The 23,713-nt window shown below is 36.5% G+C and overlaps 1 protein-coding gene across 8 annotated transcripts in view; it reads right to left on the reverse strand.

Moving 5' to 3' along the window:
• LOC110300178 (uncharacterized) overlaps positions 1-23,713 on the reverse strand; it is a 149,190-nt gene that overhangs the window by 83,803 nt on the left and 41,674 nt on the right. For 7 of the 8 annotated variants that reach the window (XM_085844043.1, XM_085844042.1, XM_085844038.1 and 4 more), the window contains exons 18-31: positions 20,371-20,458; positions 19,446-19,474; positions 19,280-19,352; positions 17,088-17,161; positions 14,599-14,692; positions 11,484-11,512; positions 11,321-11,393; positions 7,785-7,813; positions 7,621-7,693; positions 5,071-5,099; positions 4,907-4,979; positions 4,068-4,124; positions 2,131-2,204; positions 64-157 (exon numbers count right to left, since the gene is read on the reverse strand). In XM_085844043.1, the coding sequence (XP_085700169.1) occupies positions 64-157; positions 2,131-2,204; positions 4,068-4,124; positions 4,907-4,979; positions 5,071-5,099; positions 7,621-7,693; positions 7,785-7,813; positions 11,321-11,393; positions 11,484-11,512; positions 14,599-14,692; positions 17,088-17,161; positions 19,280-19,352; positions 19,446-19,474; positions 20,371-20,458 (889 nt within the window). The remainder of the gene's footprint in view (positions 1-63; positions 158-2,130; positions 2,205-4,067; positions 4,125-4,906; positions 4,980-5,070; positions 5,100-7,620; positions 7,694-7,784; positions 7,814-11,320; positions 11,394-11,483; positions 11,513-14,598; positions 14,693-17,087; positions 17,162-19,279; positions 19,353-19,445; positions 19,475-20,370; positions 20,459-23,713) is intronic. The other variant, XM_085844040.1, reaches the window with a different exon arrangement.

The following is a 23,713-nucleotide window of genomic DNA, read 5'->3' on the forward strand; positions in this document are numbered from 1 at the left end:
GGATTACAGGCCTGCACCACCAAGTCAAATTCAAATAAAATTTTTATAAAATGGAGTGGTTACCTTCCTCTTGGTCTTCTGCAAAATTTTCTCTACTTTTATCAGTAGCCATGGATAAATATTCAATGTTCTTTGTTTGAGGTCGTTTGAACGCAGCCTGATAAAATTAGCATCAGTAAGTAAGGCGTTACCTAGAGATTTTCTGTTTCCTATCCTTTACTATTTTAAGGAAATTATTTACAATACAACTGGCAAGTACTGAAAATTAAGAAGAAGAAGAAATCCCTCATATGTGTCTTCCATATACAGACTATGTTGTATTTTCTTAGGATGTCTGACTATATAAACAAGGTAAGGAAGTGCAAAGAAGTAGTCAGGGAGGGAAGAGCAGCCGAGGTGCATACTTGAATAAACAATTAGTTTCTGGATACCTAAATATTATTTACTCCTCTGGAAACTGTGAGGACTTTTACAATAATCATTTTTTTAACCTATTAGGGGAATTCACAATAGCACTAAATGTGCTATTGTTTAAAACATTTCCAATGGTGTAAGTATCTAAAAAAGTAAATCTAAGAGGCTACAATGTGCATGCTGTTGGATACAAGCAAAATGTTGTCATAGAAGCTCCCTTTGGGACTAAAGAAAGATATTTTATAATAATTTTTTCTCTGGAAAAATCAGTTATATAAAATGGTGAAAATGTGAAAAAACAATTTAGGATATATTTGAGTAACATGTAAATACTACTCAAGGTGGTAGTAAATGTATGCCTTTCACATTAAAGAAAATACAAAAAATATAACAAGCATTAATTAAAAGGCATAAAAACATTTCTTCTAAGTGCTTGAAATATTCCAGTTTCTCGTTTACCCATTTTACTTTTGATATATTATAATCTGAAGGTGACCATGACAATGGTACTATTTCCTCATGCTTCCTGGCCAGTGCAGAAGTTTGAGTCCCAGCTAGGTTACCGGTGTGACCCCCTGTTGTCTTTTTTTCTTATGCTCTCTGGTGTCATTCCCCAAGACCCCTTCTTTGTCCTTTTGTCTGCAACCTCACAGTTACATCACAAAACATATTACTGGAATAAATTTTTCCCTGTCACTACCACACCCAACCTAAAAGCAAACCCTTTCAACTCTTCACAGAAGTCATCCATACCATTTTCCTGTTATTTGTTGTTTTGCTCTTAACACTGCTGTCTTCTACCATATTCCTATCCCCCACCCCCACCTCCACTCCCACCCCCACCCTTATCTAATACCCTGGCACTTACTTAATGCTGAATAATCTCAAATTATTTAAAGTCCAAATAATTGAAAGGTACTCAAAGAGGCACCAAACACGAGTAGCTATATTGCAGCAGCGTGAGGCTTCTGATGGGTTTGTATAAATTATAAAACCATATGGTCACACACATGTGCACTATGCGGATTCCTGGTACAGTTTAATGCCAAGAAAGTCAGTGGGTACCATGCCTATCATACTAATGGTTTTATTTGTTGAAAGGGATGTCAGGTTTAGTACACTGTAGCGGAACAGCATGGGTTCCATTCTAGAAGGTGTCATTCCTAATGTGCAGTGGTGTGGCTCACTTCTTTTCTACCACAATAGATGCTGAAGACAGAGAACCAAAGGAAGACTTGAAACCTAAAGCTTTGAAGTAGACAAGTGTTTCAAATGTGAGTTAAAGGCAACTTTTGAGTCACTGGGGATGATAATACAAAAACATGAAATAAATTCAGTAGCAAGCACAGCGATATCATTCATAATTTTGCCTGTTTGCTCAAAAGTATCACAACTCATCGGTCTGTTTAACATGTAAGGAGTGTCTAGGATTGGAATGCAAAAATAATGAAGAAAATATGGAATTAAATCCTTAATAAGATAAGGTTTTTCTTAAGCTCTGTAACTTATAAGGTATTATATGTTGCAAAAATTCTAATTGAATAGTAAAGTATTAAATTATAATAAAAGTTTTAAAATCATTTTTTAAATTGTGGTCTATTGCTTCCCAAGAGCAGCCTGAAGGAACTCTGCATGTACTATTACAGTATAGTAGGTCATTTACCCAAAACAAAAAAATTATCTGAAACAGAAATTTAAATGTAAATACTTATGTACCGCTCTCTGATTCTTCTCATGGTCATCGGGGCATTTTTGATCTTCCACTGATGTCGCTTTTGCAGACACTGCTGCTGATAAATCCATATAGTTTATTAAAACACTCAGAACACTTTTTGAATTATAGTCAATGTGCCTATAGAACATTCAAGATAATGCAAACTGAATTTTTAATTTCTTAGTTAAAACCTTCAGTTAAGATTAAGGTTATTTGGATATTTACTGGTATAGGAAGTCCATGTAATTACAAACAGCTTCAGTATATCACATGTACATAATCAGTAGAAGATGATATGTCAAAGCCAGGCATACGTACTAAAACCCATCACCAATTTTCCTACCAAACACGCCTGAACATATGTGCAGAAACAAAACTAAAAGTATGTGGAATCAAACAAAACCATATTGAATTATATTCTCTACTTTGTAAATGTAGTTTGAGTGGTTAATTTTCTTAAACTAATTACTATCCCTTCCAAGCCCCAGTATGTGAACACCCTGTTCCTTAAATCTGAATCCTTTTTGTTTGATGCCTATAGAAACTTCTTTGTTCACTTAGGACTCAGCATAATATTTAAAAATTCCTCTATTATTGTTATATTATTGTAGTAAAATATAATTGGATTTCAGTAGTATGCTGGTGGCACTTTTCTTCCCATATCACCACTTTCTCCTGGACTAGAGAGCAGTTTGAACTTCATCTTTGCACAGTCAGTCTTTAATTTGTTTTACTCAATAATTGTTTATGTACTTCTTTGTGAGAGCTGGCCCTGAAATTGAAAAGTCATGAGCAAAAGTTTAATGGATGGGCTTCAGAAAAATCAAGCCTGGTTTGACCTAAAAGGGAGCATAGGAAGAGGAAGAATAAGACTCGTGTGAGACGATGCCAGGGCCTGGCAAGCACAGAAGTGGATGCTCACAGTCAGCTATTGGATGGATCACAGGGCCCCCAATGGAGAAGCTAGAGAAAGCACCCAAGGAACTAAAGGGAACTGCAACCCTATAGGTGGAACAACAATATGAACTAACCAGTACCCCGGAGCTCTTGTCTCTAGCTGCATATGTATCAAAAGATGGCCTAATCGGCCATCACTGGAAAGAGAGGCCCATTGGACTTGCAAACTTTGTATGTCCCAGTACAGGGGAACACCAGGGCCAAAAAGTGGGAGTGGGTGGGTAGGGGAATGGGGGGGGGGGTATGGGGGACTTATGGGATAGCATTGGAAATGTAAATAAGGAAAATACCTAATAAAAAATATTTTTAAAAAAAGTAGTAAAAGATACGGTTAAATGACAAATGTATCTGTGCTAAAATAGGAAGAAAATAAACTGGATAGTCCCAGCTGTTCTGTCACATCAAGGGAGTCAAAACTTGAGGGCCATGGAAGAGGATATCAAAGATTTATGTAAACCTTAAATATTCTTGCCCATTAATATTTTTTAAAATCCTTTCTATTCATGATTGCAACTTAGATAATTGCAAATGTGATAGCAGGATCAATGTTAAAAGCTGTAAATGTGGCCAGGTGGTGGTGGTTCACACCTTTAATCCCAACACTCGGGAGGCAGAGACAGGTGGGACTCATTGAGTTCAAGGCTAGCCTGATCTACAAAGTGACTTCCAGGACATCCAGGGCTGTTACACAGAGAAACCCTGTCTCTAAATTTTTTAAAAAGAAACAAAAAGGGAAATGTGGAAGCATAATCCATTTTACTGACATGAGTAAAAAAAAAAAAAAAATGGAGGGATGTAGCTTAGGAGGAAGAAAGATATAAAATTATGTGTTTATTTGGACATTTGCTGAATAAAGTCATGAGCAAATAGTAAAGAAGTGGCTTTGACATATCACAGCTTTTGAAAGAGCACAAGAGTAAACACAGATCCCTGTTCAGTAGACTCTGTATCAAATGATATGTGAAATAAGTTAGATGATTACCATTTTGTCTTACACATCTTGTAATTCTGCTAGAATTCTTTACAGATGTAGGCTCATCTGAAAAGGATATAATGGAGTGTCATTGAGCTTACAGATGTGGTATAACAATAGATTATGTAAAGCCCTAGTTAGGCTTTGTATAATAAATACCAAGTCAATTCAATAATATGGAGAACACAAACAGAATTTCTAATGACTATTCTAGGAGACATTCAGCCATTTTCTCTAACATAGAATATTAATTCTATGCATAAGCAAAAACTGGGAAAGATATTTCACCATGTTGTGTATTACATTAGTTCCTACTGCAGTCCTGTTGCCACAATTACGGACACTGAGAGAAAAATGGATTAAAACACACACTGAAGAAAACAGTGTGTTAAAAATAAAAGAAAGCATAATTTGAATTTGGAATAGGCAATAACTTGTAATTTAGTTCATATCCTAAATGCATGCTCCCCCAAAAAATATTTTCCTCAGCCCTCCAAGTAGCTGACTTTTCAAGAATATACTATTACAAACAACAGTCGTTTTCAAGCTATACAAATATCATTAAACTTTTATATCTAGTACAACTATTCTGTAAAAAAAAAACCAAAATGGCCATATTATTATTCCAAGACACAAACGGGGAAATATCTGTGTTAGAGCTAAAACTTTAAAAATATTATTTTAAGCAACTAAATAACTTCTTGTAAACAATGAGACTTAACGATGATAATTTAGTCCCTTAAAAGTCCATCAAATTTGGAGAGCAGAGAAATCAAAATCAAGAAGATTGTGTAGATTTAATGATTTTAAATTTCTCATCCTACATAAATCAGTGTTGTAAAATTCACCTGCACAGTGTAATTTTGCTTGATCAACTGGTGGTGCCTCTCTTGGAAAAGAATCTCTCTCTTCAATGGGAAGCTATATAGTTTTTGAAAAAAGGTATTCAGTAACAATTGTGTGTTTCAAAGAGCACGATTTTAATAACTCAGGTAATATATAAACTTACTACCTTCAATTGAACATATTCCTTAGGACAATCTAGAAAAAAATCAGAGATACATAGTTAATAATATGTAAACCTGACAAACTTGACCACACTTTTATAAATAATTATGGTCAAAATATTCTTTGTGGCTAACTTTATAATGATTGTACTAATTTTGGAATTGTGGCAAACTTTTACTTTTTGTTTTGTTCTTGAATGAAATATCTATTGAACAACTAATAAACTACATAATTTTCATTAAACTTGACAATTTTCAAATTAACATTATGAGCTCAGAGAATTTTTCTTTTAAACAATTTATGTGATTTCATTAAGGTGGCATTTCTAATGGGTGGAGAATAAAATGAAATAAAATAAAATAAAATAAAATTTCAGGATGAAATCAGGAAACCAGGATAATATTTCAATAGTCAAAACTGATTATACCATGGAACAGATTGCATTCTCAGCAGCGAAATACTTTACGTTCACTCTAGTGTTCTATGAGAGTTTATCATGTCCTTCACTTTATATATAAGTCATAAGAAGTCACTACTTTTCAGAGAGATGTGAATATAACTTCTTTTTCAAGATTGTTTCTGAATTTATCTCCATGCACTTGTAGAATAACAGCACATAAAAATTGTTATTTTTACACACACATGTTGACTATATTCTTGTATTGCATGTTGTATTCATAACAATAGCAAAATTACAGTTATGAAGTAGCAATGAAAGCAATTTTGTGGTTGGGGTCACCACAAAGTAAAGGACTCTATTAAAGAGTTGCAGCATTAGGAAGGTTGTGAAACACTGTTTGAAGTAAACCATATGCATGCAATGTTGAGGAATGTGGCAGGAACTTCTGGCTATCTAATAAGATATATTCTTCATTCCCATCATTGCAACTGAATTGTACCAAGTCCCAAGGCTTCTGTGATGGCTAATCTTCATTGGCTTAACAACATCTGGAATCAACCAAAACCCAACCTACTGCACATGCCTGTGGAGGACTTTTTTTTTTTTTTTTTTTTTTTTTTGGTTTTTCGAGACAGGGTTTCTCTGTGTAGTCCTGGCTGTCCTGGAACTCACTCTGTAGACCAGGCTGGCCTCGAACTCAGAAATCCGCCTGCCTCTGCCTCATGAGTGCTGGGATTAAAGGCGTGCACCACCACGCCCGGCTGTGGAGGACTTTCTTTCTTTCTTTCTTTCTTTCTTTCTTTCTTTCTTTCTTTCTTTCTTTCTTTCTTTCTTTCTTTCTTTCTCTCTCTCTCTCTCTCTCTCTCTCTCTCTCTCTCTCTCTCTCTCTCTCTCTCTCTCTTTCTTTCTTTCTTTCTTTCTTTTTAATTAGGTATTTTCTTCATTACATTTCCAGTGCTATCCCAAAAGTCCCCCATACCCTCCCGCCCCCACTCCCCAACCCACCCTCTCCCACTTCTTGGCCCTGGCATTATAAAGTTTGCAAGACCAAGGGGCCTCTTTTCCCAATGATGGCCGACTAGGCCATCTTCTGATACATATGCAGCTAGAGACAAGAGCTCCAGGGGTTACTGGGTAGTTCATATTGTTGTTCCACCTATAGGGTTGCAGACCCCTTTAGCTCCTTGGGTATTTTCTCTAGCTCCTTCACTGGGGGCCCTGTGATCCATCCAATAGCTGACTGTGAGCATCCACTTCTGTGTTTGCTAGGCCCCGGCATCCTCTCACAAGAGACAGCTATATCAGGGTCCTTTCATCAAGAGGTAGAAAGATCTACTCTACATCTGGGCCACATCATCTTCCAATATCAGCCCACATAAAAGGATATGGAAGAAGAAAGCTTTTGCCTTCTGTTTTTGTCTGTTGGTGCTCACTTTTACTGGCAAGTTCATCTTTCCTGTTGTTGAGGTTATATCTCCATCTCTATTAGAACCTACTTCTTCAGGATCCCAACATAGACATAGATCACTGACGATCCAGGAATCCTCTCAGACTCCTGCACCAGACTGTGGGACTTCTGGGACATCCAGCCTTGTGGAGTCAACAACCTCAAGATTCTCTGCCTTTCCCTCATGAGACAATCACTGTTGACCTACTTAGACTATAGCCTGTCCAATAAATTCCTTTTTAATGTGTAAAAAGAATAGATTTTTCTTAATTTACAAATTTTTTAAATTTGGAGGAGGAATTTCAAATATCATTTCTACTCCCTTTTTCCCCCTCTCCAACTTCTGTGTCTCTAGTTCCTCTCAAATTTATAACTTTTTCAATTATTATTATTGTTGAACATATGCTTATTTGCATGCATATTTGCAACCTACTGAGTCCATTTAGTGCTGCATATATGTAGATATGCTTAGATCTGACAAGTTGGGAGTAGACAACGTATCAGAGAGCCTGTCCTAGGAAGAAACTGATTCTCTCTCAATAGCTATTGACTGCCTGTAACTCTTCTTCTAGCAACAATAATGCATCATTTACATGAAAACCTTAAGTAAAATTTGGAGAACACTGGAATAAAAAAAATGGGGACATTGCAAACATTTCAAACATTTTTACTTATTTGTTTCATAAAAATTAATATTACTAACTCACTTTCTTGGAACCATTTCCCATGCTTTATATCAGAGACTTCATTTGGAACATAGTCATTTTTCTCAACTGTAGGCTGTATGGGTTTAGAAGCAAGGTATTTAGTAACTTCTGCAAATTTCTTACAAGATGAAGTTAAGTATGCAGGAAAAAATACAAGTGATTACCTTTGATAGCGGATAGTCGTTAGAAGTATCTAAAAATGTCAAAGAAAGAAATAATCAAATCCATGTAAACCTGATGTTGGCGACATACATTCATGTAGAATTAGTATAGAAAATAATCCTAGTGGATGAAAATGGGTGTGTTAATGTTAAAGTTTGATGGATTTCTGCATGGCTTGTTATATTTGGCCAAGCCAAGAAAGAGCAATTCAAAGATACCAACTGGAAAAATAATACAATGGCTCAAAATATACTTAAGAGTTTCCACAAAATAAGAGCAAAAGTCATACAATGCTGGAACAATAGTGGCACAAACATTGTGGTACTAACCAGCAATTACTTGATTAGATTTAAGACCCCCTGCATGGGATAAGATCCATGTCCAACAGCTCAGGTGGCCAAGAATCTGAGACTCAATAGGCCATTGACCTAAGTGAAAACAAAATACCATTTTTCTCCTAAAGAAACAACAATAAAATGACTCAGGACAGCATTTGCTGTACTCATAGTCAGTGTCTTGTTCAGCCAATGTCAGAGAAGCTTCCTCCTACAGTAGATGAGAAATAATACAGAGAGCTACAGCTAGACAATGGGGTAGAGAGTAAGAGACTTTCTAACACTCAATCCTAATGGGTGGTCTTCATCAAACCTCTCCCCCTCAGAGTTTAGGGAAATATGTGGAAGAGGAGGCAAAAAGGTTGTAAGATTCAGAGAGGATAGATGACAATAATACACAGTGTCTTCTAGATACAATGAGACTGACAGATGAGCTCACAGAGACTGTGGCAGCATGCACAGGGTCTACACAAGTCTCGGCCAAATGGTGTTCCAGCACTGGGAGAGGGAAGTGTACACAAGCCTCCATCCCTAACCAAGAAGCTACCTCCAATTGACAAGCACTCACAAGGGTAAGTCAAGTCTTCACCCCCCATCAAGGAAACTGCACCTCGAAACAGTTGGAGACCATTACAGAAAACCATAACCAATGAAAACACAAAGTTGTTTATTTCAATCTGAAAAGATGCATCTATGAAAACATCTCCCTCACCTAAGGGAACATCTGAGAAGAGGAGGTGGAAAGATCATTCATATTGCTTCTCTTCTTCATTGTGATCTTGGTATGTCAACTTTCTTTGTTGCTTGTGTGTCTAATGTGAGATTCTTGCCTGCCTCATGCTGGGCTGGTGTAGGAGCTGTGCATCTGGAGGTAAGACTTAAAGGTGTGGTCCCAGAGGGCAATGTTTTGAGAACTCAACAGACAAAGCCAGAACTGAATTCCAGACCTAGGTAAGGATGTATGGAGATGATATGAGTCAGTTTGATTCTAGGACAGTGATTCTCAACCCATGGGTTGCCACTCCTTTGAGGGTTGAACAACCTTTCCACAAGGGTTACATATCTGATATCCAACATATCAGATATTCACATTACAATCCATAACAGTAGCAAAAATACAGTTTAGTAGCAACAAAATAATTTTATGGTTGGGGGTCAGCACAACATGAGGAACTGGCTTAAAGCATCAGAGCATGAGGAAGGTTGAGAACTGCTGTTCTAGGGGGACTCACCAGTGAAAGACAGTGCGGGGTCTGTGACAAGACCTATGTCTCAGAGTTTAAAATGGAGTGCACAGGCTTAGGGGAAGCTAATACTAGAGCTGTGTACTTGGATCTAGACCTGAACGTGTGGAGGTGGCACCAGTGGGCTTAGTTCTTAGGGGACTCTCCAGGAGAATCAGGAGCTACATGTCAAGGGCCCTGCCTGGGGAGGGGGTTAATATATGGATGGCATGGGCACCTTGGTTCTAAAGATGACATTTAAACTGTGGAAGCTGATGTTTGAATAGATCAGCACACATTTGTGCTGTTTTGTGTTTTGTTTGTTTAATATTTTACTAATTCTTTGAGAATTTCATCATTATTTCTTGATCATGTTCAGTATTCACTCCAGCTCCTCCCCTTAATTCCTCACAGACCCACTCACTGCTAACTGTCCCCCATTTTCCTTAATTTGACAACCCATCGACTCTAATTTGTGCTGTCTGTATCCTTCTGTATGGGCAGCCATCCACTGAAGTACAGTCAACCAACAAGGAGCTTTGTATGAGCAGATGGGATTGGATATTCATATATAGAATGATATTATATAAAGATATTCCTCTTTACACTCATATTTTGGCTATTACTGGGACTCCATTAAGTTCTTTTATACTAGATACTTCTTAAAGTTTTTCCTAAACATTTCTGTGGATGTGTAAGTCTATAAACTAAAAGAAACTCTAGGGTATGAGATTAAGAGGGGAAGTGTTCAAAATGCAATATCTAAGTATGCAAAAATTTAATTTAAAGCAATATGAAATAGACTATCAAAATTAAAAATAAATCACATTAAAATTACAAAGAACTAGGCTGCTAAATAGCTCCTTTGAAATTATTTACTCTAAAATAGATTACGTTTAGCATGTACTTGGTAGGTTTTTCTTCCAGTGTTGCAATTTGAAGCAGACTAGGGAGCCATGGCAGTTCAAAGGTTGTTCACCTTTTGGTTGCATTCTTGACCACTTACAATTGAAACACCAGGCCTTTGTTCTCACTGATGCTCTCCCTTAGGTTTACAGAGTGTTTTCCTAGGATTTAAGAACACCTCACAATAGAAACATTGGTGCGATTGCATTGATTGTAGACTAGGGGGACCTCAGAAGGGGCAAAGCATGAAAAATGTGCCTTATGTCACTTTAAGGCATGAAAACAGAAATTTCCTCTTGGAGTAGTTTTACCAAGAGTGAACCCAAATTTGAATTCTCTGCTTCTCTCCCTGCCTTCCCTTGTGGTTACTGTCCTATCTGTAGTCTGTCTGCAGTATGTAACTAATGTGTCCCTGTTGCCTGCCTAACCTGTCTGAGTGTTGGACCTATCTAGTCGATTTATCCCTGGTGCCTGTTTATTGTACCTAATAAAGGGCTTTGCTCTGTATTTATCAAACAGCACAGGATACATGGCTTGGGAAAAATGAGAAATACATTTTTTTTTCAGGAATCTTTAACAGGATTTTATAAGAGAAGTTATTTTACTGACTTCAACTGACCCAGAATAGCACTCAAACTATATACAAATATTATTGACTTATATCTACATAGTTTCCAACATTTCTTGGCACATTAAATTGGCAGAGTACTCAGTAGGATAGCAGACCAAAATATAGTCATAAGTGATCTCAAGGCATATTGTTAACATGGCTGCAGAGTCTGGCAAGAATTCAGTTCCTTTAAAGGCATGAAATAATTGCAGAAAAGTATATCACCATAGTAACTACACATAAAAGAAAATACATATATGAGTTAAAGTTACAAACTTTAAACAAATTATCTTGAAGTAGCAAATAACTTTCTTGAAGTGTTCAGATTAACAGTAAGAACTTCATTTTTTTACCTCAAATTCTTTTATGAAATTTTGGAAAGATGGGAAAACTAGTGAGAAGATTGTAATCATTTCAAATATTTTGAGGTGTTTTTCCATGGAAAGTAATATTACAAAATTCACCTTCTAAAAATGCTTTCACCGGAGTCATATCCCAGGCCTCCTTTGAAACAGACTCTTCCTCTACAATGGTGGGCTGTATGAATTTAGGAAAAAATATTTAATGGCTCTTGTACAGGTTATAAAATATGAAATTAATGATCTAGAGTAAGATTAAAATAACTACCTTTGATTGAGGGCATTTCTTAGAAAACTCTGAAATGTCAAGGAGACACATAATCAACTAAACACAAATATGGCAATATTAACTATATATATTTATAGTGAGTTAATATGAAAAATAACCACCATGGGTAACTTTGGTAATGGCTATTTAATTTTGTCTCAATGTATTTTTACTAAGTTGTATTTTAGATAACTGAGGAACATGACTGAAATCCAATGGAAAAAATCAAACCATAACTGCATTTATACTTAAAATTATCCCCCCCAAAAGTGTGACCCACGTGACTATAATGTAATATGGAAGGCAGATATAGCAATGCGAGGTTTTTAGCTGATGGAAGGAAACTGATCTTGGTCACAGGAAGAAATCCTGACGTCAGGTGACATTTCACTTATTAAAACTGCTGGCTAACTGCATCAATGCTTATCTCCAGTGAAGCATTTCAGAGACATTCAAACAGAACTCTAAGAGCTCTATTCATCTTCTCCATATCATATTCTACTTTTTGAAGCACCAATCAGTTATACAACTTCAAAGAGGTAAGTGATTTGTGTATTACAGTTTTCAAAATCGATCAATTTGGGTATTCATGTGCAGAATGACATTGCGTAAATATTCTCCTGAAGGGACACATATATATGTATGGGCTATTATTTTGACATTTAGACTTCATTTCCTTTTTACATTATATATGTCTCTTTTTTTGATAGGTGCTTTTCAGCAGGTATGTGAACCTAAAATACAAAAAAGAGAGGGGATACAATAGTGTGACTATATATCAAAATTAATTTTGTGTGTGTGTGTATCCACAATTACAAAATTAGTTAATTAAAAATCTCTTTGTAAGATATGACTTCCAAACAAAAAACAAGCAAATTGTCACATAAGAGTTATAAAGTACTAATTTGCTACATCTCAAATCATAGTGGTGTTTAATATTAGACAAATATTCAATAAATAACCATATATGTCCTTTTCTCAGTTACCTTATTGGTGTACCATGGGAATATGCAAGTAGAATTCCATCAGTTAGCAATCTTATAACGAAGTCCACTAGCATTTCAAAACCAGGTGATGATATTGCATTAAAATTAATCTCATCTTAATCCCTAAAATCAATGTCATCTACATCTTTGTTTCCAAAAAATTACAGAGAAAACTAAACGTTATAGTTTCACCATATGATTCTCATCTTGGGTCCAATAACTTATACAATAGCATTAATCTCATTTTTATTTGAATCAACAATAATCAAAGATGTCTGAGATTGTATCTTTATAATTCCTCATCATTGACCCTAAATTTGTATATTGTTTCTTCTCTTCCTGCATTGGTTAGTTTTTTGTCCACTTAACACAAGCTAGAGTCACTTGAGAAGTGGGGACCTCACTTGAAAAACATTGCCTACAACCAAGCCTGTGGGGCAATTTCTTGACTGATCAGTGATGTGTAACGTCACAGGTCACTCTGGGTAGTACCATTTCTGGGGTAGATGATAAAGCAAACTGAGCATGCAAGGAGGAGCAAACCAAAAGGCAGCATTCCTTCATTACTCCTACTCCAGCTCCTGCCTGCAGGTGCCAGCCAGCTTTGACATCCCTACAGGAACAGGGAGCAGAGATGCATAATAAATAAGCCCTCTTCTCCCCAAGGTGCTTCTGCTTGTGATGTTTTATCACAACAGAAAACAAAGTAAGACACTTCCCAGTTTTAGATTCACCTTGTAACCTTCTTTCCTTCACATTCTTTCCCTTTTGCATTCTTTCAGTAAATTGATCCTATAAGTTCCTTTCCTTTTGAATTAGTGTTGATATAACCATAGAAATTACATTCTCAAGCATGTAGGCGGATATGGAATTGGTGACCAAAACATCACATGGGATTGCATTTTCTCTATTACATTTCCATGTTCATTCTCCCCTTGAGAAATAGTCTCAGAAATAATAACAAAATGTAGGGTTTACTTAGATATTGTCAACTAGACAATCTTTCTAGATTTCTTTAATGAGAAGTCTACATCTTGCTGTTCATTGTGTTTGGAATGCCAGCTGCACCACTGGACAACTTCTTAGAAATGAAGAATCCCAGAAAAGTTGAACCAAAATTATTTTGGACATTGTCCTGAAATGTTGACATTTCAGGTTGACCATAAAACTGTGAGAGGCTTTGGTGCCTTTTACAAAATCCATTTACTGCTTAACTCTACAAAATTGAGTTTCTGTTTGGTGTGATTTTCCTACCATGTCTCACAATTTGAATCAGCATCATAAACCATGACCTTTGAATGCTCTTTGGACCTATTGATGGCACTTTAGATCAACTTGTAACAAAAGCCTCATGTTTTTACTTTCTCTGATACTATTTTAGGCCCAAGTGGAACTATTCTGGGAATTAAGAACACTTTAGGCTGGGTGTGGTGGCGCACGCCTTTAGTCCCAGCACTCGGGAGGCAGAGGCAGGGGGATTTCTGAGTTCAAGGCCAGCCTGCTCTACAAAGTGAACTCCAGGACAGCCAGGGCTATACAGAGAAACTCTGTCTCAGAAAAAAAAAAAAAAAAAAAAAAAAAAAAAAAAAACACTTTACACTGGCATTAAATAATATATACCTCCGAAAATAAACATTGATTATACACAAGATGTAGCACTGAAGAAGGATCTAAGACCTCACATCTTTATACCTTCTAAAGAAATAAGACTGTGAAAGCACACTGTTCATTCTCTTACACACAGTTCTGTGTTCTCACATGCGCAATATGATTTTTATATCAATTTCATGCCTTCCCCTACATGATACCTTTCTTCATTCTCTTCATTTCCTCTCTATCCATCCTACCTTTTCAAATTAATCCCCATTCTTTACCAGTCCAGTGTTCTTCCTAACCTCCCCTAGCGGGCAAAATGACCTGATAGGTAACTCATATCTGCCTCTCCTCAATTTGATCCCCTTCATTTAGCCTGTCTTAATACTTCTTTGACATGTAAATAACTGTACATTAGTATATCTCGCATCTTAGTAAATATATATGGGGTACATTTTCTGACTTGGAATATATGTAACTCCTTGTGTTTCAAACAAACATTCTGTCAAAGAACTTTTTATTGCAAGACCCCTCACCTTTTTCCCGAGATGGCACCATTTTTTCTCCCCTTTGATGTTTAGCTATTGATAAATAGCCAACATCCTGCGCTGGAATTTGCTTACAAATATTCTGTGGAAATAAGCATCAGTAATCAGTTATGAAAAACTTTCTAATCATTTTTTAGCCAAATCTCACTTATCTATTCTAAAACTAATTGAATTTAATTTCAAGGGGTAGAGAAGGGAGACAAATTAGAAGGAAGGAAATGAGGTGTGGATCAAACACAAACACAGTATGTGTGTGTACAAATTTTAAATTAAAAATAAAAGAAAGATTAAAAATAAATATGTACTGAAAATGTATTACAAACAACAGAAATGACTCAACATGATATATACATGCATATGTGTATAGATAACAATAATAAATAAAAAGAGGCTAACGATTTGAATAGGGAGTTACAGGAGGGGTTTGAGGGAAGGCACCTGGGAAAAGTAGAGGGAGAAAAGATGGAAAGTGATATAATTCTATTTCCATTAAAAAGATATTTCCAAAAAGTTTATATAGAGAGCCATCAATCAAATCTTCTAAAGCTAATAAACACATTTATAAAAGTAGTAGGATACGAAGTTAATATCCAAAAATCAGTGGCCTTCCAATGGAAAACATACTAAGAAAGAAATCAGAGAAACAGCCCCATTCACAACAGTATTTTAAAACATCTTAGAGTTACTCTAATTACTCAAGTATACAAATGTACAGTGAAAATTTTAAGACACTGAGGAAGATGCTACAAGTTGAAAAGGTCTTTTGCGCTGTTTTGGTTTGTTTTGGTTTGTCTGGTTTTGTTGGGTTTTGGTTCATTTGCTTCTTTGATTGTTTTTGTTTTTGTGTTTTGTCAATTTAACCTGAGTGAAGAAAAGGAAACCTCATTTTCATAGCATACCTTCCATCTAAATCTCTACTTTGAGCCATACACACACACACACACACACACGTGTGTGTGTGTGTATTTATATCTATATAGCATTTATATAGTAATGGTGACATCATTCTGTCGTATTCTTGCTCCCTCACACCCCATTTGGTATTTCCCCTCCTCCTCTGTTGTTTCTGTATACTGTGTTCTTGCTATGTATTGTTCCAATACCTGCACAAATCATTCCTTAACTTGATATAAGGTATTATATATAAAAAATTCCAGCTGGCTTTTAAAACGTATGCTATGATCTAGAGATCTCCTCATAGGAGATAGAAGATACGATGGAGAAAATGGAGGGTAGAGATTTAACTTGGGATGGAGTAAAAGGGATATTACAAAGAGAAAGGGATGCTGGGGGATAAATAATAATACTAAAGATGTTTGAAAAGGCCACAGGTCAACGTGTGTGTGTGTGTGTGTGTGTGTGTGTGTGTGTGTGTGTGTGTGTGTAGACAGAGAAAGGCAGAGAGATTCTTGTTCTCCTTTTCCACATGTCCTTCTATATTCAGAAATACTTTCTCTGAGTTATTTCTGTTCATACTATCATTTTGATCATAAATTTAAATAAACTGCATCAATCTTTTCCCACCTCTTCCTCTTCAGGGTGTCCTATGAGAGTGTGCCACCACATATGACTACACCAATTTTCTCTATCTAGACATCAAATGTGTTCACTATATGAAGAAGTTAGTGCTTGCTGATTCTATTTTTGCTTTGCATTAATCTTGTATGTTGGGTGCCTAATGGCATAGTTCCTTACCAATACTCAATAACTGAAATTATTCAAGGCCATACAATTAAAATTGCTGTTGTGAGACCATTTTATGTATTGTATCAAATGTACCAGTACATTCAAACAGTATGTATTTTTCTATTGTTTTCTCCAAACTAGAAATCTAGACACTGACATGAAACTCATAAACATCTAAGTTCGGTCCTGATATATTCTAGTATTCAGTAAAGTCATTGAATAACATTTTCAATACAGTTTCTGACTCCATTTATTGAAATAAGATGAACTTGAAGTTTATCCTGTAGAGCATAGCACCTAATGAACGATGCACTCTCTTTATAGGAAGTGGGACACAGTGCACAGCTGTGTTTTCTCTCACAGTAGTGCTGCTACTGGGGAATAAAATGAGTAAGTAAAACTTAAGACATTGATAGTACTGACTCATCATAGCAAGCATCAATACATCAACGTGTGAAATCATGCAAACTTAAAGTGCCTAGTTTTAAGTCTCAAATTTGATCTAGTCTCGAAATAGGTAAGTATGCTATAAGAATGGAAAATAGCAATAAAATTAATGTTTTTGAGATAAATCCAAGGATCAGGTAAGTTTTTTTTTTCAGGTTCTAAAAACATTCTGTAATCCCATAACTAAGTAAATTGTGTTAAAAAAATGTCAAGACACCATCTATTGATTCTGAGGACAGTTTGAAAACTAACTTTCCAATACAGTATTATTGTCCCAATAATATTTTACCTATTAGACAATGAGAAGCACTAAGTTTGTGATTCAAAATTAAACACTTAAATACCGATGGTGGATTCCTTTTAAAGCCATCTTGACGATTTGGCTCTCTCTCTGATGTCAATTTTACAGCTGGCCCTTCTGACAAGTCCATATATATAATTAAAATAAACAAGAAAACCATTTAAGTAACATGACAATTATTTCATATACAGAAAAAATAAACAATAGTAGTACCACCAGTTGGACATTTAATTTTCCAATTAGAATCTTCAAATAGGTTTACTCTTCAACAGAATTACTGACTTACTTAACTATGAAAAGCTCCCATAGAATAGTTAGACAACAGTCAAGTATGTCACGTACACAGCATACACACATCTCAAATCACAGCATACACACATCTCCAAAGACTCTGTAACAATCACTCCATGAGACACACTATTGAACATACTTTCGAAACCAAACTGGAAAAAAAAAAGCCACTTACAGTCACCCATTACACTTTTCTCCATGGAGCCATGAGTCATAATTGATTATGCATTTTCCTCTGACAATTCACTCTGGGTAATTATAGACCTTGAAATTTGCATTGGAAAAATTGACTGGTTATCAACAATCTTTTGGGGGACTGTTTGTTTGGATTTTAGGGGGGTGGATTTGGGTTTGGTTTGGTTTTGGCTTTGGTTTTGGAGACAGGGTAGCTCTGTGTAATAGCTGTGACTGTACTGGACTCACTTTGTAGACCAGGCTGGCATTGAACTCAGAGATATCCCTCTGCCTCCCAAGTGCTAGAATTAAAGGCATGTACCGCCAAGCCCAACAGACAATCTCATTTTTTTGGGTTACTCTAAGATGCAGTTAATGTAACTTAAATCTGAAAGGCCATGCTCATTATTCCTAATCCAACATGCCGTTTTCTTCTCTGAAGGCTCAGTGTCACAAGCTAAGTCCTTCAGTATGGTTCTCTTTGCCTAGAAGATAATGCTTGCTTTCCATGGCTGTCTCCTTGTTTTTATTCATTTTTCCTGTGTATCTTTATCATTTCCATTGTAAGTTATCTATTTATGTCTCTATTCATTTTGTTCCTGGACTACATTGGTGATTTCATACATTGTCTTCATATAAATACCAATTATTACCATACTGAACAATTATTGTGTTCCCAGAATTGGGCTTTAAAGAGTATAAATTTCAAAAGCCAGGTCAATTATATGTTTATAATACCATATCTCACAGTTAAGGAATAACTTGTGTAGGTATTGGAACAATATACAGCAAAAACACAGTGAACAGTAACAACAGAGGAGGAGAAGTACCAAATGGGGTGTGACGGAGTAAGAGTGTGACAGAATGACATCACCATCACTATACAAACACCAAAAATATGCCTCAAAGTAGAGATTTGGATGGGAGTTATATTATGAAAATGTGCACAATTGTAAGAGGCTTGAACACTGATACTTTTAAGTAGTCTACATTATCATTTGATGTGGACATGAAGTCCTCTAATATGACAGAGATGCCAGTGTTTGGTATTCTTTTGTTTGGTTGGTTGGTTGGTTTGGTTTGGTTTGTTTGGGTTTGGTTTTTTGAGACAGGGTTTCTCTGTATAGCCCTGGCTGTCCTAGAGCTTACTTTGTAGACCAGGCTGGCCTCAAACTCAGAAATCCACCGGCCTCTGCCTCCCGAGTGCTGGGATTAAAGGTGTGCGCCACCATGCCCGGCCAGTGTTAGGTATTCTTGAGTAAGTGGATGGAAATGATTTAGTAGAGGGCAATAATGCAAATTCAAACTGAAGCAACCCCAAACTGAGTGGAAGCTTCCAAAAAGTTTTGAGGAATAATCACTGCCCAGTAAAGAATAATTTTATCCAGTGAGTAAATTTATAAGCAGTGTTCTCTGGAGAGTTAGATGCTCCTCATTACTTGGCAAAGGGCATGGAGTGAGATGTGAAGTGAATGGCCTCTTCTGGGTAGGATGGCTTTGCCAGTGTTGTCTCTAGCATTTCTGATACTGAAGGAACCCATGAGTGTATTCAGACATGAAAGTTGAAACAACTCGAGTTGCTTCTTCAGACCAGTGCCTCCAACTTGTGAATGTCTTCTGTAAAAATCTATGTCAACAATAGCATTTGTGTTACTTAGAACAAATCCTGATATATAACCTTGGAGGAAAAAGAAATAAGAGTGAGAAGTCTGTAGGTATTCCAAATATTTGGAGTATTTTTTTCCAGAGTAACAAGTAGGCAAAACCTACCCAACTGGACTATCCCTACTTCCTTTATGGTGATCACTTTATCTGGAACAGAATCCTTCATTTTGTTGGTACTCTGTAAGGGGTTTGAAGGAACAATTGAACAAAAATTGTAGATTTCATTTAATGTGATGTAAAATACTCAAAGCAAAAACATAAAGGTAATTACCATCAAGGGTGGGTATTCCTTTGCAGATTCTAAAAAGCCAAAGAGATCATCAGTGATATGTAAATAAATCGATCAACCTTGCATTCATGCATAGTTAATATGGAACTCAGTCCTCCTGGCTACCTTTGTAAATGATAACTTTATTTTTGGGCTTCTCAGGTTTTGAGTTGGCTTATTTTGCTTTTGTGTCTAGTTGGAATCATAACACATAAATAAAAATAAATAAATACTGAAGAAAAATTAAAATTCAGTTTTAATTAAACTTGCCCAGATTTTCAAAATGAGATTATTATGCAATGAATATAGCATAAATACAAAAGGCACCTATAACGTTGTGACTATGCTAATAAACGACAAGATAAGCAACCCCTAATGAGGGAAGCATGTCAGGACTCTGAGTTCATAGCAACGGACAAAGCTGCTGTAGAATGGACCAGAATATAAAGACTTTTGAGACACGTTGGTTGGTGGTTTAGTTTGCTCTGTTTTCTCTTGTGTCAACAATACAAACTAGAGTCACCTGGGAAGAGGAAACCTAAGTTGCCGAATTGTCTCCATATGACAGGCCCAGAGCTTTGAGTTGATGTAAACCCAACCTCCCTATTCTGTTCTGTTGTGAGTACTCCATCACAGTAGGACACTAACAGCATTGTGTGCCTGACATGCTTTGCCTACTCCTTCTCTTCACTGCTTTTCTCATTCTTTTTCTCATCCCCCATCTTTCTCGTCCTTCATTCCCCACCTTTCTCGTATCTTTATAGATGATTAGCATACCTTTAGTATTAGGATCACCAGAAATGCAACTGACAGTTCAGCTTCCTTAGTGATGCTCTCAGTATGTCACTGACTCTTGATAACACATCAAACCTCCTTTCATATATAGGCATCACACCAAATGACTTTTTCTGTAAGTTGTGCTTCCTACCTGCTGCTTGTCTGTTTGTCCTTTCTCTTCTTGGATCTGCTGCCACAGATACGTTACCAGACGTATTTGGAGGACCCTCACGGATTCTCTGTTACAATATAAGTAGTGTTCATGATTGTGCAAAGACCTCCCAATAGAGTTTATCAATGGCCCAGATTTCATATTTTAAAAGTCACAGAGTTATATATGAAAGAAGCACCATTAAAACCTAAAGTACTTAGAAATAGAACCTTATATGAGGCTCTTCAAATCCATTCTAACTTATATCTTCACGTGGCCACTGACAATGTAAGCAGCATGGCAGGCCAAAAGAACATACAAATAGACAATAAGAGATTATTTACATATTTTAGCCAGGAATCTTCTTCTGAATACCAAAATTACATCCCCAGCAAAAATAAGAGAATGGGTTTCTTTTTCCAAAACATATGTATGCTTAAACAACTCATGTTGTGTTACATTAAATACTCATAAATGTACTTGATGTAATACAACATTGAATATCTAGGATACTTAAGATGACAGCAAGTGTGTTGGAATTGGATATAATACATGTTACAAACTACTGTTGGCACAAGCAGCATTGGACATAATTTGAAAATTCTTCAATGAAATAAAGAATAATGGTCTGCACTTTTTGTCAAATTGCTTACTGATTGGAGAAAAATGGTTTAAAATGAGAAATTGGGGAGCAGAGGCAAGATGCTATATTAGAAGCCACAAGTGTGTGATAGGAAGGAAAAAAAGTAATGAAAAAACTAGTAGGAAAGAAATGAGCAAGGTACAGAAAATAGAATAAAAAATAACTAAGACTTTCTTTACAAAACATCCCAAATGCACCCTGACTACACCAACGTGCTTGTACTGAGGCAGGTCTCACCAAAGGAAGTATATGCAACAACTCTGGTCACCTGTCCCCACCAAAGCCAGGCAGTGAGACAGTTCACATCCCTAGAAACCTAAACTGAAGGTGAGAACTCAGCTCTCACTGAGGGGAACATGAAGTCAACCGATTAATGAACGTGCAGTGGATATTCAAGATGGAATGTTATTCAGCCATAAAGAAAAGGAAATTAAGGAGTTTGTAAGAAACTAAATCTATTTGGAAATTATTATATTAAGTGAAGTGGTCCATTCTCAAAAAGACAGAAGCCACAACATCCTCGGAATATAACCCCTTTACTTTCATCACTGCCTAAAGATTTTTTTTTAATCACTAGATTTCTTTCACAAAGACAAAACAGACATTGGAACACTGGATACCTCTAATGCCTGCTATAAAAAATTATGTCAAATGAATGGAACGAGTTGGGAGGATACAGAGCTCAGAGACTTGGCTGCTCTCTCACTGGTGAAGGAAAACATTAGTGAGCCTTAAGGAGATAAAAGAGCATTGATGTGGATTTTTCCCTGCTGTTAGCTGCATTGCCAGTGATGGTGTCTAAATAGTGATAGAATGATCCTCTGAAAAACTGTGAAGAGGGGACATTTACCACCTCTCTGAGGTGATCTCTTCATAATATTCTGTAGCATACGCCACTGTTAGCACCTTCACTGATAGTTCTTGACCACACACACGCACACGCACGCACACGCACGCACACACACACCACACAGACACACACACCAGAGATACACCACTCTCAGAGAGAGATAACACACACATACACACACACATACACACACCACACACAGATACACATCACTCACAGAGAGAGATACACATACATACACTACACACAGATATACACATACCACACACAGATACACACACACATACACATACGCACACATACATACACACCACACACAAATACGCACACATACATACACACCACACACAAATACACACATGCACACACATATACACACAAAGATACACACACACATACACACATTCACACACATATACACACAAAGATACACACAGACATGCACAGAGACACACACACACCCCACAGATACACACACATTCACACACCACACACAGATATACACACACATAAATGCTCAGATATACACACAATCATACACCACACACACACACAAACACCACTTACAAACCACACTAAGAAGATGATTACATCTTCTAAATCTTTTATTCTTCTCTTTAGCATATTAGGAACCAACACTGTTTTCACATATCTGTTCACTCAACCCGATACATTGTCTATGACTATATTTTTAAAATTATTTATCTATCTATCCATCTATCTATCTATCTATCCATCTATCTATCTATCCATCTATCTATCTATCCATCTATCTATCTATCTATCTTTTTATTTACATCCTGATCAGAACTTCCCCTTTCTTCTCTCCTCCCAGTCTGAGGATGTTAAGTCACTATTCAACTTGTTAAACCATTCAAACTGATCTCATGAAGACTGATTTTCTGAGAACTCACTCCCATTTAATTCACTTCGTCTATCTAGAGCTGCTGTGGACGCTTAGCATTAATGATGTAGTTGAAATAATTTTTAATCTTTGAAGAAAGACAAACACCAAGTAAGCATTCCTAAGCAGATCCTAACTTCTAATCCTAACTGACTATCCAGTGAGGATGTCGACAGTGGTTATGAAACTAGAAAAAGGACCATGAGAATGGGGGAGAGGATTTAAGGAAAGGGAGTGGGAAAGATAATAGAATATGTGAGAAATGAAAGAGGAAAGGGGGGCTGTTGTGGGTGGAAGGCTATGACCCACGGAGAGAGTAGGTGAGAGGAGAAAGAGCAACCTAAACTGTGTATGAAAACCCCCAACAAAACCCCTTACTGTGTATACTAATTCAAAAATCTTTAAATTACTAAGTCTCAAAAAAATCTCTATGGTATGGCTGAATAATGTTGCATGAATTCTACATATTAGTATTCAACCATTATCAGTGAAGGAGTACTTCCAACATAATGACAGTTTTTAACTGACTGAACTCCACAATGTCCTCAGATGCATGTCTCTATGTGCATATTACAATAAAATGATTATTGTGGGGCTTATTCCACTCCATGCTTTCTGGTTATTATAGAGATAATTAAAGAAACGATGTGCTACACTCTCCTTCTTTCCAGATTAATTACCTTGATTAAGTTTCACTTGGTTGGTCTGTCTCCATCTTTTCACTAGAAGTTACTTCTCACTCAGGAAAGTCTTCCCTAAATTTATAATTGCACCAGCACCCACAACCCCATCCTGACCACAACCTCCTTCAATGCTCTGTAGATTAATGTTATTTTCCTCATATTATTCATATTTAAAGTGCTTGCTGAACATTGTTTGGTGGTTCTCACTAGAAAATGAGACATCTGGATTACTCGGTGTTTAAATATCTAGCTAGCTTGCCATT

Source organism: Mus caroli, unplaced genomic scaffold (genome assembly GCF_978045245.1).
Source record: "Mus caroli unplaced genomic scaffold, Mus_caroli_1 scaffold_10, whole genome shotgun sequence".
NCBI classification, from domain to species: Eukaryota; Metazoa; Chordata; class Mammalia; order Rodentia; family Muridae; genus Mus; species Mus caroli.